This window comes from Cherax quadricarinatus, chromosome 29 (genome assembly GCF_038502225.1).
Source record: "Cherax quadricarinatus isolate ZL_2023a chromosome 29, ASM3850222v1, whole genome shotgun sequence".
Lineage (NCBI taxonomy): Eukaryota > Metazoa > Arthropoda > Malacostraca > Decapoda > Parastacidae > Cherax > Cherax quadricarinatus.
The window spans coordinates 37,273,693-37,292,958 of record NC_091320.1 but is presented as its reverse complement, the minus strand read 5'-3'; the positions used below and the strand labels follow the sequence as shown (position 1 = coordinate 37,292,958).

At 40.7% G+C, this 19,266-nt stretch overlaps 1 protein-coding gene across 1 annotated transcript in view; it reads right to left on the bottom strand.

Annotated features, from left to right (window-relative positions):
- The window catches only part of Pu (GTP cyclohydrolase punch), a 113,102-nt gene extending 101,884 nt beyond the window's left edge, over positions 1 to 11,218 (bottom strand). Inside the window, exon 1 of the mRNA XM_070089751.1 lies at positions 11,077 to 11,218. Coding sequence (XP_069945852.1) covers positions 11,077 to 11,117 — 41 coding nt within the window. The 5' untranslated portion in view covers positions 11,118 to 11,218. The remainder of the gene's footprint in view (positions 1 to 11,076) is intronic.
- Between the last annotated feature and the right edge of the window lie 8,048 nt (positions 11,219 to 19,266).

The window sequence follows — 19,266 nt, the reverse complement described above, 5'->3', positions numbered from 1 at the left end:
GTCTCAATGTTACCTCATCTTCAAACAATATCTTAATAAGCATTCGGGGCCAGGTGCTGTGATTCGACCCCTGAAAGCCCATATAGGTGGGTACATTAATTCTTGAAAAAACACATGTATCCTCGCAAAGCTCAAACACTCATGTCGAAGGGTCAGTTGTAGTCGCTTCCGGAAGTCATCGTCCCCGCGGCCCGGTCCCAGATCAGGCCTGATCGATCAGGCTGTTGGTGCTCTCAGCCCTAGTCCAATATGTGCACCACAGCCCAGTTGTTCAGGAACTCACTTGAGGCACTCATCGGGTTTCTTCTTGAAGGCAGCCAAGGGATTGTTGGTAATTCCCCGTATGCACAGTGGGAGGGTGCAGAGTGTTGGTCCCTTTACACTTAGTTTTACCTTAACGTACACATCGAACCCCTGTTTTTCATTTGAGGTATTTTGCACTGTCTGCTAAGCCTTGATTGCTAGCGCACACATCTCACACACTGAGGTCCGTGGTTCGATCCCCAGTACGGGCAGAAACATTAGGACGCGTTTCCTGCTGTCCCTGTTCACTTATCAGTAAAACAGGTACCTGGGTGTTAGTCGACTGATGTGGGTCGCATCCTGGGGACAAATGTGACCTAATTTGCGGGAAATGCTCAGCATAACAAGGGGCTTTCTATATAGTAGTATGTCACTGACGTCAGCTATGGTCTGTATATCTTATATATGTACTTGTATAAATATTTATTATCAATATTTTGCTTTCGTGACTAATACATCAAGTAACTTCCAGGTGCATATTATATTATTTTTCCCGTCTATGTTTCAAGAAGTGCGCTTCACGGGTCTTCAAAAGTGCTTCCAGTAATCACAATACTTGACTGAGATTGTATAAGCTGTGAAGGTTGTGTTTAGGTTGTGCACTCTCACCTGCCTTGAACGAGGCCGCTAGTGTACACTAATAATTATTATGTTATGTAAAGATCGCGAACAAGCGGTACAAGATACAAAACAACCACGAGTGGGGGGGGGGGGGAGTGATGGTTCTAGGTTTGACGAGCTGCAGTCAACACGTCAGGAACTTTCAATGTGCGGACAAGAGGAGGAGGTCCCAGCAAATACCATCAGAGGAAGTGGGTTTGCTGGAGCGAGGCAGAAAGTGCCCCCGGGTACACCAATACCCACACTCAGAAAGACTGAGTATTATGGTATTAGAACACAGCCAGCCCTTCTAATACTATAATATTATCAGTATTTCTCGTTATGGGTACTGGTGTGCCTGGGGCACTTCCTGCCGCCTACCTCTCTACGTGATAGGCCTAGAGCTATCATTCAACTTCTCCCGTAGTTGTTTTTCATCCTGTATTGCTTGTTCGCGATTGTAAATATATATATATATATATATATATATATATATATATATATATATATATATATATATATATATATATATGTCGTGCCGAATATGTAAAACTGGTCAATTAGCAAGAACTCATTTAAAAATAAGTCTTTTCTAAAATTTTCTCTTATATGTTTAAAGATATATATTTTTCATTAATACTCATGTAAAAATTTATAATTTTGCACCAAAAGAATCTTAAAAAACTTACCTAACCTTATTATAACAAGAACAATTTATTTTAGCCTAACCCAACTAAATATATTCTATATAAGTTTACAATAATTTAATAATAAAGAAACACAAGAACAGGCGAAATATACACAAACACTTATGTCTGGCTGAAGGAGACTCGAACCTACGAACCTCGGAACAAGGTACACAGTGCCTTACCATTCTCACCACACTGGACCAATACCTTGGCGTCCAGCTTGTACTAGACGTTGATCCAAGGCAGCCAGCTTTCAGGGAGAAGGCTTACAGCTTTTCATCTCATCTCCTGCATGGATCAGCCTTACTAGAGATTTTAACAATGCAAGGAATTCGCAAGAGCAGGCGAAATATACACAAACACTGATCTCTGGTTCGTAGGTTCGAGTCTCTTTCGGCCAGAGATCAGTGTTTGTGTATATTTCGCCTGCTCTTGCGAATTCCTTGCATTGTTAAACTCTCTAGTTGGTCGATGCATGCAGGGGATGAGATGAAAAGCTGTAAGCCTTCTCTCTGGAAGCTGGCTGCCTTGGATCAACGTCTAGCGCAAACTGGACGCCAAGGTATTGGTCCAATGTGGTGAGAATGGTATAGCACTGCGTACCTTGTTCCAAGGTTCGAGTCTCCTTCGGCCAGAGATCAGTGTTATATATATTATATATATATATACATATTTCTTTTTTTCAACAAGTTGGCCGTCTCCCACCGAGGCAGGGTGACCCAAAAACGAAAGAAAATCCCCAAAAAGAAAATGCTTTCATCATCATTCAACACTTTCACCACACTCACACATTATCACTGTTTTTGCAGAGGTGCTCAGAATACAACAGTTTAGAAGCACATACGTATAAAGATACACAATATATCCCTCCAAACTGCCAATATCCCAAACCCCTCCTTTAAAGTGCAGGCATTGTACTTCCCATTTCCAGGACTCAAGTCCGACTATATGAAAACCGATTTCCCTGAATCCCTTCACTAAATATTACCCTGCTCACACTCCAACAGATCGTCAGGTCCCAAGTACCATTCGTCTCCATTCACTCCTATCTAACACGCTCACGCACGCTTGCTGGAAGTCCAAGCCCCTTGCCCACAAAACCTCCTTTACCCCCTCTCTCCAACCCTTTCGAGGACGACCTCTACCTCGCCTTCCTTCCCCTATAGATTTATATGCTTTCCATGTCATTCTACTTTGATCCATTCTCTCTAAATGACCAAACCACCTCAACAACCCCTCTTCTGCCCTCTGACTAATACTTTTATTAACTCCACACCTTTTCCTAATTTCCACACTCCGAATTTTCTGCATAATATTTACACCACACATTGCCCTTAGACAGGACATCTCCACTGCCTTCAACCGTCTCCTCGCTGCTGCATTTACCACCCAAGCTTCACACCCATATAAGAGTGTTGGTACTACTATACTTTCATACATTCCCTTCTTTGCCTCCATAGATAACGTTTTTTGACTCCACATATACCTCAATGCACCACTCACCTTTTTTCCCTCATCAATTCTATGATTAACCTCATCCTTCATAAATCCATCCGCCGACACGTCAACTCCCAAGTATCTGAAAACATTCACTTCTTCCATACTCCTCCTCCCCAATTTGATATCCAATTTTTCTTTATCTAAATCATTTGATACCCTCATCCCCTTACTCTTTTCTATGTTCACTTTCAACTTTCTACCTTTACACACATTCCCAAACTCATCCACTAACCTTTGCAATTTTTCTTTAGAATCTCCCATAAGCACAGTATCATCAGCAAAAAGTAACTGTGTTAATTCCCATTTTGAATTTGATTCCCCATAATTTAATCCCACCCCTCTCCCGAACACCCTAGCATTTACTTCTTTTACAACCCCATCTATAAATATATTAAACAACCATGGTGACATTACACATCCCTGTCTAAGACCTATTTTTACCGGGAAGTAGTCTCCCTCTCTTGTCCACACCCTAACCTGAGCCTCACTATCCTCATAAAAACTCTTTACAGCATTTAGTAACCTACCACCTATTCCATATACTTGCAACATCTGCCACATTCCTCCCCTATCCACTCTATCATATGCCTTTTCTAAATCCATAAATGCAATAAAAACTTCCCTATCTTTATCTAAATACTGTTCACATATATGCTTCAATGTAAACACTTGATCTACACATCCCCTACCCACTCTGAAACCTCCTTGCTCATCCGCAATCCTACATTCTGTCTTACCTCTAATTCTTTCAATAATAACCCTACCGTATACTTTTCCTGGTATACTCAATAAACTTATTCCTCTTTAATTTTTACAATCTCTTTTGTCCCCTTTCCCTTTATATAAAGGGACTATACATGCTCTCCGCCAATCCCTAGGTACCTTCCCTTCTTTCATACATTTATTAAACAAAAGTACCAACCACTCCAACACTATATCCCCCCCTGCTTTTAACATTTCTGTCATGATCCCATCAGTTCCAGCTGCTTTACCCCCTTTCATTCTACGTAATGCCTCACGTACCTCCCCCACACTTACATTCTGCTCTTCGTCACTCCTAAAAGATGGTATACCTCCCTGACCAGTGCATGAAATTACCACCTCCCTTTCTTCCTCAACATTTAAAAGTTCCTCAAAATATTCTCGCCTTCTACCTAATACCTCCATCTCCCCATCTACTAACTCCCCTACTCTGTTTTTAACTGACAAATCCATACTTTCCCTAGGCTTTCTTAACTTGTTTAACTCACTCCAAAATTTTTTCTTATTTTCATTAAAATTTCTTGACAGTGCCTCTCCCACTCTATCATCTGCTCTCCTTTTGCACTCTCTCACCACTCTCTTTACCTTTCTTTTACTCTCCATATACTCTGCTCTTCTTATAACACTTCTGCTTTGTAAAAACCTCTCATAAGCTACCTTTTTCTCTTTTATCACACCCTTTACTTCATCATTCCACCAATCACTCCTCTTTCCTCCTGCCCCCACCCTCCTATAACCACAAACTTCTGCCCCACATTCTAATACTGCATTTTTAAAACTATTCCAACCCTCTTCAACCCCCCCACTACTCATCTTTGCACTAGCTCACCTTTCTGCCAATAGTCGCTTATATCTCCCCCGAACTTCCTCCTACCTTAGTTTATACACTTTCACCTCCCTCTTACTTGTTGTTGCCACCTTCCTCTTTTCCCATCTACCTCTTACTCTAACTGTAGCTACAACTAAATAATGATCTGATATATCAGTTGCCCCTCTATAAACATGTACATCCTGGAGCCTACCCATCAACCTTTTATCCACCAATACATAATCTAACAAACTACTTTCATTACGTGCTACATCATACCTTGTATATTTATTTATCCTCTTTTTCATAAAATATGTATTACTTATTACCAAATCTCTTTCTACACATAGCTCAATTAAAGGCTCCCCATTTACATTTACCCCTGGCACCCCAAATTTACCTACTACTCCCTCCATAACATTTTTACCCACTTTAGCATTGAAATCCCCAACCACCATTACTCTCACACTTGATTCAAAACTCCCCACGCATTCACTCAACATTTCCCAGAATCTCTCTCTCTCCTCTACACTTCTCTCTTCTCCAGGTGCATACACGCTTACTATAACCCACTTTTCACATCCAATCTTTATTTTACTCCACATAATCCACACACACACACACACACACATATATATATATATATATATATATATATATATATATATATATATATATATATATATATATATATATATATATATATATATGCAATAAGATCACAGTAAACAGGTGATTTCAGAATATGCAAAACAACCACTCTGAAAGAATAGAGAAATTCCAAGCGCTTTCGTGACTACTCACATTATCAAGGAACTATGAAAGTAAAGCATCCAAGGAAGCTATATAAGGGGTCTGGCCAGCACCTCACTATCAGATCCCACAACGGTTAAACACCTGACGCGCGCCGACCCAACTTGGATAGGTCCTATGCACAACTCACCCCACAAACTATTCTACCCAAGAAAATTTAAAAATTATTATTTGTCCAGTGTATTATTAAATTCTTCACAAATTCTATTAATTATAAATGGATCTAATTTATATAAACCAAAGGAAATATTCATATTATTGTCAAAACTGCTTTTTATGAAACAAGATTCAATTATATTCCTGTCGACCATGGACTTGCTTGATACTACTTTCTCAACTTTTTGAAAATCAATTGGATGGTTAAAATCTCTTACATGAATAAATAAAGCATTGGAATCTTGTCCAGTTCTAATGCTATATTTATGTTGTTTTAATCTTAGTTCGAGATTTTTACCAGTTTGACCGTAATAAACTTTATCGCAAATTTTACAAGGAATCTTATAGACACATCCATCAGCATTTTGGGGGGAATTCTTTATCAAAAGTTTTTTTACTGTATCAAGATTTTTGAATACAACTTTAATATTAAAAGTCTTAAGAAGAGAAGGCATATCAACCAAGTTTTCATGGTAAGGGAGAACCAACATATTTTTTAGTTGAATAAGGCTGGTTGTCCCTTTTTGGATTGTAAAAAGTATTTCTAGCAACTTTAAAAAATTTATCAATTACATTTCTTGGGTATTTTAAATCATTACCTATTTCATAAATTTTGGATATTTCCTCATCTATGAACTCAGGACTACAAATTCGTAAAGCTCTCAAAAACATTGATGAGAAAACAGACAGTTTGACTCTATCTTGATGCGAGGAATAATAGTGGACATAGGAACAGTTATTTGTAGGTTTTCTGTAAATTTTAAATTTGAATTCATTATTACCCTTAATAATTAAAACATCTAGAAAAGGCAATGAGTTATTTTCTTCAAACTCAACAGTAAAGTTTATAGAATGGGCTAAGCTATTTAATTTTCCAAGGAAATGGTGTATATCTACATTTTTGGGCATAAGACACAAAATATCATCAACATATCTGAACCATTTAGCTCTATTAGGGAGGATTGTGTTAAGCAATCTTGCTTCAAAAAATTCCATGTATAGGTTACTAAGAACAGGTGAAAGAGGATTTCCCATTGCCATACCAAACTTCTGAGTGTAAAACTTATCATTAAATACAAATTTTGCATCAACAATGCAAAGTTTAATAAGTTTAATGATAGTAGGAACTGGCAATGGTAAATCATAGTTAACGAGTTCTTCAGATAAGAAACTTAATAAATCATCAACAGGAACTTTCGTAAACAAAGAAGTAACATCAAAACTAACCATGTTAAAATCATTTAAGTCAGTCAAGGAGCTTAATTTATCAACCAAGTCTATGTTGTTTTTAACATTAAAGTTAGAAATTTTGCCAACAATAGGGCTCAAAATATCAACAAGCCATTTGGATAATTTATATGAAACTGACCCTATGGAGCTAATAATTGGTCTGACTGGATTCCCTGGTTTGTGTGTTTTTATTAGTCCATACATGTAAGGTAAAGATGGATTAGTGGAAGTAAATTGTTTGACTAATTCATCTTTGCCTTTCAGTAGAAGTTTTATTGTTTTATTGAAATTGCTGTTAACGGTTTCTAGGGGATTTTTCCTAAGTTTAGAATAGGTTTCAGTATCATCTAAGAGATTATTAATTTTTTCTTGGTAATCATTTTCTTTCATAATTACTATTGCATTTATTTTGTCTGCTTTAGTAAGGCGCAAATTTTTATTGTTATTAAGTGTATCATAAGACTTAAAGAATCTTTGAGGGCAATTGGGAATGTTTGGTTTTAACATAGAGCTATATACCATTCCTTTACTAATATTAATTTCATCAGACGATAAATCAGAAAATTTTTCAAAGTTACAAAAGGCTTTTGCAATTTCAACATTATTAATTTTTTTGAAGTTGCAAAACTTAAGCCAAAACCTAGAGCAGCAGTTGTATGTTTGTCTAAAATTTCATCTGATAAGTTAATTACAAAATTGTTATTAGCATGCTTTGTCCAATCACTATTTTCAATTAAAATGTCTAATTTTCTTTGTAGTTTGCTCTTGAGTTCATTACAAATTCTTCTGAGTTTATTATAGCAATGATCCAACAAACTGTGTTTCCATTCTGATGGAATGGCCTGATTAAAAGAGTATTTTTTGTTTCTCAATATTTTGAATGCTTCCTTCTCCTGTATTTTAGTTATTTCAATATGTTTCTGAAGAATAATACTCATAAAATCATCAAAAGGACGATCTCTCATGTCAAGGATGATATTGGCTAAAAGAGACTTGGGTAGAACTTGTTCATTTAAACAATTTTTTAAAAAAATTAAGTCGAATTTTTAACTTGTGGGACTTGATCAGTGCAGAAGAAAACTGAGAAACAAAAGATATATGATTATGAAAGCTTATCGAGAACATTCTGAAGAGTCGTTTTGCATATTCTGAAATCACCTGTTTACTGTGATCTTATTGCATTAATGGATACCACACGACTCTTCAGAATGTTCTCGATAAGCTTTCCTAATCATATATCTTTTGCTTCACAGTTTTCTTCTGCACTGATCAAGTCCCACAAGTTAGGTTGATTAATGGTTCACTGGGAAGTCAGTAGTGACGTGACAAGCATTCCACTCATTAACACCTCAACCTAACTCACTCATATTTTCTTATGAGACTTTTATGTGTTAATTATCGTTTCTTGTGTCCCCCTTGTGTCCCTCTTGTGTCTCTCTTGTGTCCATCATGTGTCCCTCTTGTGTTTGTGTCCATCATGTGTTCCTCTTGTGTCTCTCTTGTGTCCATGTGTCCCTCTTGTGTCTCTTGTGTCCATCACGTGTCTCTCTTGTCTCTCTCTTGTGTCCATCATGTGTCCCTCTTGTGTCTCTTGTGTCCCCCTTGTGTCCCTCTTGTGTCTCTCTTGTGTCCCCCTTGTGTCCCTCTTGTGTCTCTCTTGTGTCCATCATGTGTCCCTCTTGTGTCTCTTGTGTCCATCATGTGTCCCTCTTGTGTCTCTCGTGTCCATCATGTGTCCCTCTTGTGTCTCTCTTGTGTCCATCATGTGTCCCTCTTGTGTCTCGTGTCCATCATGTGTCCCTCTTGTGTCTCTCTCGTGTCCATCTTGTGTCTTTCTTGTGTCCATCTTGTGTCCCTCTTGTCTCTCTGTGTCCCTCGTGTCTATCTTGTGTCTCTCTTGTGTCCCTCTTGTGTCCATCATGTATCCCTCTTGTGTTTCTCTCGTGTCCATCTTGTGTCTTTCTTGTGTCCATCTTGTGTCCCTCTTGTCTCTCTGTGTCCCTCGTGTCTGTCTTGTGTCTCTCTTGTGTCCCTCTTGTGTCCATCTTGTGTCCATCTTGTGTCCATCTTGTGTCCCTCGTTCATTACTGACACAGAAAATGCTTTCCTGTGGCTTAGTGTGCATGAAAATTTAAGACTAAGGTAACTAAAATAAAAATTGTGGAATCTATTTCGATAGAAGCAGACTAATACTGAAATGTTTTGAGTATTTGATATATTGTGAGTCCCACTTGTCAGTGTTTCCCTATATTGTACAAGTTATAAATGCGGACACAGGAAAGTAACTTAATTTGGCATTTTCCGTTGTATCCACTTTTATATCTGCCTTGTCACCTGGCAGAGTGCCAAACCAGGCAGAGTACCAAGCCTGGCAGAGTGCCAAGCCTGGCAGAGTGCCAAGCCTGGCACAAAGCCAAGCCTGGCACAATGCCAAGCCTGGCACAATGCCAAGCCTGGCACAATGCTAAGTTTGATTACAAAGAAATGTTCACTGTCTCCCGACCTTCCTCAAGTGTGTGAACAAGACAGTTTGCGGTTTTTGATATGTATCGAGATGATGTTTCGCCCTCCAGGGATTTTCAGTTTGAAAGTCAACCTGATGAAAGACATAAACCATCTTTTCTCAACAAAGCTGATTCTGAATTATTTGTAAGGTCAACATGACTATTTATAGAAGTGCCTCATCTGCGACACAAGCAGAATTAAACATACATTACCCCCCCCCCACGGAACGGTAAGCAACAGGAAGCAAAAGTGCCAGTTTAGATGAAGGAACAGGCAGGGATACAAGGCAGAGTGCTCTAGTGAGTGAAGGAATTACCTGAGTGAGAGAGGAAAGGATGAGACAGAATGGGAGAGTCACGAGTGGGGTACCACAAGGAACACTCGTAGGACCGCTACTCTTCCTGATCTACGTAAACATACCAGATGGATATAAAGTCCTGTGTGTCTGTTTACGCATGATGTAAGACTGAGACAAAAAGGAATAGGAGAGGACAACGATAAACTTCAGGAAGACCAAAGAGATTATAGATGAGGTCCAACAATTGACTTCTCAAGATCTATACAAACAAATGCAAAGCCAGAAGTGTAGAAGCTGAGGTCAGAGATATCGCACAGTAACTGCAACTGCCAAAGGGTACATGACCTGAGGTTAAATACAGATACGAAACATATCTTAAGTTAAAGGACACAAATGCAACTAATTTGACATTTTATTGTGGCAACGTTTCGCTCTCCAGGAGCTTCATCAAGCCGTTACTAACAATACATGGACATAGAGTGAGGTGTAATACTAGTGGTAGTAGTAGTAGTAGTAATATTAGTTGTAGTAGTAGTAATGCAATATGGTAGAACGATCAACTTGCACATAAGTAAAACGTAGTACTTTGTTTCAGCATGATACAATGCTTGTACAAAGGTGAATAACATACACCATACCACGGGTGGGGTTTGAACCCGCGGTCAGAGAGTCTCAAAACTCCAGACCGTCGCGTTAGCCACTGGACCAGTTAGTCACAATAAGATTCATCCAACTAGTAATGTTTGCAATCGTGTCATTACGATTTCGTGAGTCAAGTAGTGAGTGACATTTGGATGTACAAGCAGAAAGCCTAATATATATATATATATATATATATATATATATATATATATATATATATATATATATATATATATATATATATATATATATATATATATGTAGAGTAATTCAGTGTTAACTGTTGCGGCTACACAAATTAATATTTACAATATTCACAATATAAGCAACAATCATACTGGAGGAATCTTACCCAGAGATATTTCAGCCACCTTTACCATCATCAAGAAACAAGGAAAATACTTAGAAAAACAAGAGTAATTAGTATTTTTAACTATTATCGTCACGGGAAGCGCTAAACCCATAGGGATTATACATCACCTGTGGTAGGCATTAAAGACTTTCAGGGAATAGGAACACAGTTCTAATTCCCTAGATCAAGAGCCTCTCACCATCGGGGTTAGCATTTCCAAGAGAGAGATTATTATTATTGTAATCAAGGGGGAGCGCTAAACCCGTAGGATTATGCAGCGCCTGTGGGGAAGGGATGTGGAAAGTATTCAGGTTTAATTCAGGGAATTGGAGCACAGATCCAATTCCCTAGATCAAGAACTCCTCACCAACGTCAAGGAACCTCCCTTGAGGGGTCAGAGAGAGAGATCAGTGTTTACCTGGACTTGTGATGGAGGCAGCTGCTGGTGAAGTTCCTCATCACTACCACCAACACACAGTCAAAATAGAAGAAAATAACTGAAACCTTAACGAGTAGAGAAGTAGACGTCAGGCGTGAGTACAGACGCACCTCAACAGATGGCGTTCCATCACGGGTAGAGTACAATCACTCGCAAGATTCATCAGTCTCACAAGACTTATGATATGTGGTGTTAGTGCTCACAGGAGAGTTCTTCCTGTCTTGCCCTTCCCGTGAACGATACGGGAAACGCACTCCAAACCGGCCACGAAATGTTTCCACGTTCCAACACAAGATGGCGCGGGTGTCATTCTGGACACCACCACACATTACCCTGATCAACGACACACTTGTACAACATATATAAACACCACACAAGTGCATCATTTATCAAGTTGTCGCATTTCTAAACCAGTTATTTATAATATAACATTAATATATAATGAAGATCTTTTTCTTTATTACTTACATTAACTACTTCTGGGGCCTCGATCCTTGGTCTTTTGTGTATCCATAGACGAAACAATCTCCAGTACAGGTATGTAACTTGTATATTCCTCCTGCCGTCACTGTGACGCACTTCTCTGCGTCAAGTTTGTGGTGACTTCAGAATTCTGAAGCGAAAATTTGTGTGTGTAATAATTTCTCAAAAATCATTCTGAACGTAACGAAAGAAATATATTTCATTCTGTTTGTTTATTATTAAATTATTGTAAACTTATCTAAAATATATTTAGTAGGATTAGGCTAAATTAAATTGCGTTTGTTATATTAATGTTAGGTAAGTTTTCTAAGGTTCTTCTGGTACGAAATCATTAATTTTTATATTAACATAAATGAATAAATGTATCTTTAAATGTATAAGAGAGAGTTCTAGAAAGGACTTAATTTTAAATGAGTTTGTGGAAATTTATTTGGTCCCTAAAGTTCCACAGCAGATCCAGCATGGCCGTATGGAACGGCTGAGCCGGGCGGCCCTTAAAGCCTCCCAAACAAACAAAGCATTCTCTGGTTGGCAGTTGTTGGTAAGCTTATTTAATTTATAGATTTACTCTTCAGGGAAGGAGTAGGTAGCTCTACTGATAGTATATTAATATTAGGTTTACTAAGGCAAATGTAGATAATAATAATGTAGACTTAAGACCTTAACATAGGTAGTAATAGGCCGTTAATGTAGGCAAACACTAGGATAAGTTAGCTAGGGAGAACTGGCAGCCCCAGCTTGAATGATGAGGCGCGGGTCTCCAGAACACAATAGCGTTCTTCTTAAGACAGACACCATCAAGACAAGACGTGCCATGATCAGCAGACGGCGCCCCACGTGTCTTCACATCTGAGACCTGGGGAAATCGGGTAAAGGCACCTCGATGTACCGTAGATGACCTCCTCCGGCAGGCCCATTCAGTAAGATAAAACCTCCACCTTTTTCCTCGTAGATTCTGGCCAGTGTCTTGGGAGATCGTGGGTGGGTTTTAACTGTGGTCCCGGTGTGCAACAGAGAGAGCATGCTCAGTAAGTACCAGTGTCTCAGAGCCATCTGAAGCTAGGATCTGAGTCTGCATAGTTATACTAGGGGATACATACCCTCTTGGATATAGGAATTTCTGAGGTGCAGGCAGGACACTAATTACGATTGAATATTGCAGGAATTAATGCTCCCGGTTGCACGTGGTTTCTGAGGGGGAGTCCAAAGGGGCTAAGGCTAGCTTAGGGAAGTGAAGATCAGGATATACTGCAACACCAAGTAAGTTAGTCCTTTATACGTGCATGCAGGCGAGGTTTCTTGCAATACCAATCATTTGTGAAAATCTGTCCTATAAGCCACTTGTGAGGCTGAGGTACCCACCTCAGAGCTCGGTGTCAACAGAGTTTGCCAGGGTAGGCGACTCACTTGGAGGCAGTCCACACAAATTTTCACAAAAGTGGTCCTTCGAGAACCGTGATGTGGAATAGCTAGGTTAAGCTATCATAGCTAGGCCACAGTTAGGAACCAGTTTTACAGAGTTAGGTTAAGCTATCATAGCTAGGCCACAGTTAGGAACCAGTTTAACAGAGTTAGGTTAAGCTATCATACCTAGGCCACAGTTAGGAACCAGTTTAAAAAAGTTAGGTTAAGTTAGCACACCTAGGTCAAAGTTACACAGAGGCTAGGCCAAGCTGACTATACACAGAAGTTGTTATTTGCAGTAATTTACAGGCAGGCCAGGTAGGCTAGAGAAGCTTGTGAATTTAATTATTTACAGTGATTACAAGTAATCCAGAGTAGGAGACTTGTGTGTTGATTACTTACACTGGATTTGCAAGGTAGCCACAGTTAGGCTAGGCTTGTGCAAATTTTTACAAAAGTTATAATAGCTAGGACAGATTTAACCTAGTTATTATTTACAGGGAGTTATAAAGCCAGGTTTAAGTTATAGCACACTAGTTAGGTTAGGATTCACCTTATCCAACCATCCACGCTAGACAGAGTAAGCTGGGCACAGGCCAAGCTGTTTACATACATTATTTATTTATTGTTTCACAAGTTGAATTGTTGAATTTACTTGTGTTAACCAAGCGATTTAATTTGTATACTGCACCCTTTTATTGTGTGATTTTCATTGTCTTTGATTCATGTTAATGTGGGATTTGTGAATTGTACCTGAGACTAGGTTAAGTCCTGTAATTATTTGCTGGCATTGTACAGTTAAGTGCTAGATTAAGCTTTCACATCGATACACATTTTTGATTGGGATTTGAGAGCTAACAGTGTACATTTTTGATTCATAGTAGAGTCAGTATAACAAAGGGAATTGTTAAGCTTGTTGAGAAGCCTTAAGACTCGTTCATTCTTACCTAACACCGTGACGTGCTGTGGGGTGGACTGGGTAAAGTACAATTAGTGTCACACTCCTCATTAAACTTCGACATTGGCAGATGGGGGTTCAGGAGAGTCTGGTTCAGTGTTAACAAAATTAAGACGATCAGTAGCAGCATACAAAGGGCATCTGAACAGAATGCGTAACAGGTGCAAGGCTACTTGCCAACGCAGTAATGTAGACTGCGATGATTTGCAAGACTGCTTGAAGAGTTTGGGGGAAAAATGGGAAGCCTATGAATAAGCATTCTCAGCATATGAGCTACGGGCTATTGAGGATGATGAATCCCAGGGAAGTCTTCAGCAGGCTATTGACGAATTCAATAAGGATGATGTAGATTGTCATCAGGAGATGAATATGTACAAAGATAAGTTAAGTACATTAAAGGCTAGTATTCCAAGGGTTGGGTTGAACACCGCAGGTACCCCAAACAACCACACACCTGTCAATATGTTGCCCAAGTTGCCCCAGTTGAATTTACCAACGTTCGACGGAACCTTAACAGAGTACATTGCTTTCTGGGATCAGTTTAGAGCCCAGATAGATGACAGGAACGATTTGTCAGATGCTGTCAAGTTGCAGTATTTGCGGTCGCAGCTCAAGGGTAAAGCCTTAGACCTGGTCCGGCACTACCAGATTACTGACACTAATTACCAACATGCCAAAGACCAATTAGAAGACATGTTTGGCAACACTGAGGAGATAAAGGTAGCTATACTTTATCGGTTATTGGATCTAGAGGCTTGCCGACATGACCGTCAAAGCCTAGAGAAGTTCCGTATTGAAATTATGAGCTTGACAAATAGTTTCAGAGATTTGCATGATGAGGATGATTCAGAATGGGTCCTTAGCCAGGTGATTCAGAGGAAACTGACTAGCACGACAGTGCATGAGTTACACTTAAAATATCGGACGAATAGGTTCACGATAAAACAAATTGTTGAGGGGTTGGGAGATCTCGTTTCTCATTTGAGTATAGGTGTGAGAGAAGAGTCACCACCATCGCCACATAAAAACCCAGAAAGTTGCTCAAAGATCTCGAGACATCAGTCTAAAGCTCGTACGACTAACGTTGGAGTGTACTATGGTAAAGAGGTGTCTAAGGTAAGAACCTCTAAGCAGAACCTCAGAGGCACTCATGCCAGAATATGTGTGTTCTGCGAAGGCGAACACGCTAGCACGAGTTGCCCGGAGTATATAACACTGAGCAGTAGGCAACAGAGACTAAGGGAGTTGAGACTCTGCTTCAAGTGTTGTGGGGAACACTTTGTGAGAGACTGTGGCACCCAGCTCAGTGAGTGTCGAGTCTGTTGCAAAGGTAAGCATCATACTGCACTATGTCCCAATAATTTAAGGGAACCCCAAGCTAGTAGGGATATCAGGTAGAGATAGAAAGTGAGTCTGAGCCTGAAATGGTAGCCAGCATGATTAGTGGGAGGTGCTGCCCTACCTACAGTCATGGCAAAGGTTGTGAATGGGCACAGGTCCGAAACAACCCGATTATTCTTTGACCTAGGAGCACAAGTATCCTTGATAACAAAGAAGTTGGTGGCTAAATTAAATTTGAAGGCCACGAAGAAAGTGAGTATGATGTTGGGAGGGGCTATAAGTCAGGTCCCACCCAAATCTTATGATGTGGTGGATGCCACAGTCAAATTAGGTGGACATTGCAGAGACATTACAGCCTTGGTGGTAGAGACATTACCCAGGGCAATTACAGCGAGAGGTCTTGCTGCAGCAGCTAAGTGATTGAAAGACCTTGACGTGAAACTGGCAGACCAGGGAATTACCACTGACACGGTCAGAAATGTAGGTATCCTGGTGGGAGCCAATCATATGGATGACTTCCTGTCTACACGACGGACGTTTAAGGAAGGAATTGGTTTACACAGATCCCCAGTAGGATACATCATAGGCAGCAGGATTCCACCTGAATTCCCTGCCACGCCAGATAGAGGAGAAGCTGTCCCCATGATAGCTGGGGGAGTAGTGATAATGAGTACCAGTATACATGATGAACCGCCAGGGAAGCTGAACCAGGTAGGTAGTGACGAACACTCGGCCACCTTGGGAAAACACTTTTACAGGGTATGTAAAGAGGGAGATAGATTGCCTTTAAATCCAGGGAACCTCGTAACAGTGGGAGGAAAGGCTACCAGGGCATGTGGGCCACTGGGTGGGAAAGTACGGAGCCGCTCAGTCAAGGCTAGACATGCGAAAGATGTTAAAGTTAAGGGAAAGGGTGCTAAGACCACCGGAACCAATAAGTTTACACCCCCAGAGGTCCACACAGGGGAAACTGGACGGTTGAAGTTAGACCGGAGTCTGCTCGACGAGAGTGGCCGGACGGCACTCGTGTCCAGGGTCCGCCGTGGGGGCTTGCGGAAGGTGAACTTGGTTTAGACTTAGCGCCTACCTTTGCCGGCGAGAGGATGTGGAAATTTATTTGGTGGCCCGGTGGCCTGGTGGCTAAAGCTCCCGCTTCACACACGGAGGGCCCGGGTTCGATTCCCGGCGGGTGGAAACATTTGACACGTTTCCTTACACCTGTTGTCCTGTTCACCTAGCAGCAAATAGGTACCTGGGTGTTAGTCGACTGGTGTGGGTCGCATCCTGCAGGACAAGATTAAGGACCCCAATGGAAATAAGTTAGACAGTCCTCGATGACGCACTGACTTTCTTGGGTTATCCTGGGTGGCTAACCCTCCGGGGTTAAAAATCCGAACAAAATCTTATCTTATCTTATCTTATCCCTAAAGTTCCACAGCAGATCCAGCATGGCCGTATGGGACGGCTGAGCCGGGCGGCCCTTAAAGCCTCCCAAACAAACAAAGCATTCTCTGGTTGGCGGTTGTTGGTAAGCTTATTTAATTTATAGATTTACTCTTCAGGGAAGGAGTAGGTAGTTCTACTGATAGTATATTAATATTAGGTTTACTAAGGCAAATGTAGATAATAATAATGTAGACCTAAGACCTTAACATAGGTAGTAATAGGCCGTTAATGTAGGCAAACACTAGGATAAGTTAGCTAGGGAGAACTGGCAGCCCTAGCTTGAATGATGAGGCGCGGGTCTCAAGAACACAATAGCGTTCTTCTTAAGACGGACACCATCAAGACAAGACGTGCCGTGATCAGCAGACGGCGCCCCACATGTCTTCACATCTGAGACTTGGGGAAATCTGGTAGAGGCACCTCGATGTACCGTAGATGACCTCCTCCGGCAGGCCCATTCAGTAAGATAAAACCTCCACCTTTCTCCTCATAGATTCTGGCCAGTGTCTTGGGAGATCGTGGGTGGGTTTTAACTGTGGTCCCGGTGTGCAACAGAGAGAGCATGCCCAGTAAGTACCAGTGTCTCAGAGCCGTGTGAAGCTAGGGTCTGAGTCTGCATAGTTATACTAGGGGATACATACCTTCTTGGATATAGGAATTTCTGAGGTGCAGGCAGGACACTAATTACGATTGAATATTGCAGAAATTAATGCTCCCGGTTGCACGTGGTTTCTGAGGGGGAGTCCAAAGGGGCTAAGGCTAGCTTAGGGAAGCGAAGATCAGGATATACTGCAACACCAAGTAAGTTAGTCCTTTATACGTGCATGCAGGCGAGGTTTCTTGCAATACCAATCATTTGTGAAAATCTGTCCTATAAGCCACTTGTGAGGCTGAGGTACCCACCTCAGAGCTCGGTGTCAACAGAGTTTGCCAGGGTAGGCGACTCACTTGGAGGCAGTCCACACAAATTTTCACAGAGTTCTTGCTAATTGACCAATTTTACGTTTTACATATATATTAAATATATATTTACATTATGTATGTATATATATATATATATATATATATATATATATATATATATATATATATATATATATATATATATATATATATATATATATATATATATATATATATGCAAAACAACCACTGTGAAAGAGTAGTGAAATTCCAACCGCTTTCGTGACTATATATATATTATTGTAATTACGAACGAGTGGTATTAATCAATAACAACACTGCGACTAGCCAAGGATTCGAACCCATGCTGCTTTGGCCTGCCTCATGGTGAGCGGTGGCCGGTGGCCTGGTGGCTAAAGCTCCCGCTTCACACACGGAGGGCCCGGGTTCGATTCCCGGCGGGTGGAAACATTTCGACACGTTTCCTTACACCTATTGTCCTGTTCACCTTGCAGCAAATAGGTACCTGGGTGTTAGTCGACTGGTGTGGGTCGCATCCTGGGGGACAAGATTAAGGACCCCAATGGAAATAAGTTAGACAGTCCTCGATGACGCACTGACTTTCTTGGGTTATCCTGGGTGGCTAACCCTCCTGGGTTAAAAATCCAAACGAAATCTTATCTTATCTTAGCGAGAACCCATGACGCTGTAACCCGCAGGACCACGCAATCCTATTGAATTGCGTGGTCCTGTGGGTTACAGCGTCATGGGTTTTCGCTCACCATGAGGCAGGCCAAAGCAGCATGGGTTCGAATCCTTGGCTAGTCGCAGTGTTGTTATTGATTAATACCACTCGTTCGTAATTACAATAATATATATATATATATATATATATATATATATATATATATATATATATATATATATATATATATATATATATATATATATATAAAATCACGAAACAAGTGATGTTAAATCATTTACCAAACTGCTGCAGGCCAGGACTCGACCCTACGAACCTTGTGCCGCCTCCAGATACAGCACAATGCACGCATCTCTTTACCACGGAGCCAGCGATCCTACAAGAACCAAGCACGCAGCACGTAGCTATGTGTTTTCTGCCTTGGCCCGAGGACACTCGTGGCAGAGGTATCTCAAGGATTAATTTCAGCCACTGCCACGAGTGTCCTCGGGCCAGTTTTACCTATTCGGCATGACATATATATATACAAAGAAAGATCACAGTCAGCAGGATTCGAAACTACTACAGGGGACGGTCAAGATTCCCAGGGAGCGCTCTAGTCCACTCAGCTACAAATGCCACATAGACTGGGTAGCCTGGTGCACAAGTCATGTTTCTTTCCCCGTCCAGGCATGTCAGTCAGCCTCAAGCATGGATTCAAGCTATTTCAATCTCCTCCTGTATGTTCTGACCTCTCAAGCTATTTTTATATCAATGCAGCACGCAGAAACATATGGGTATATACAGAGAAAAATGGCTTGTGAACCAGGCTGCCCAGTCCATGTGGCATTTGTGTGGCCGAGTGGACTAGAACGCTGCTTGGGAATCTTGATCTTCCCCAGTAGTAGTTTCGAATCCTACTGACTGCAATATATATATATATATATAT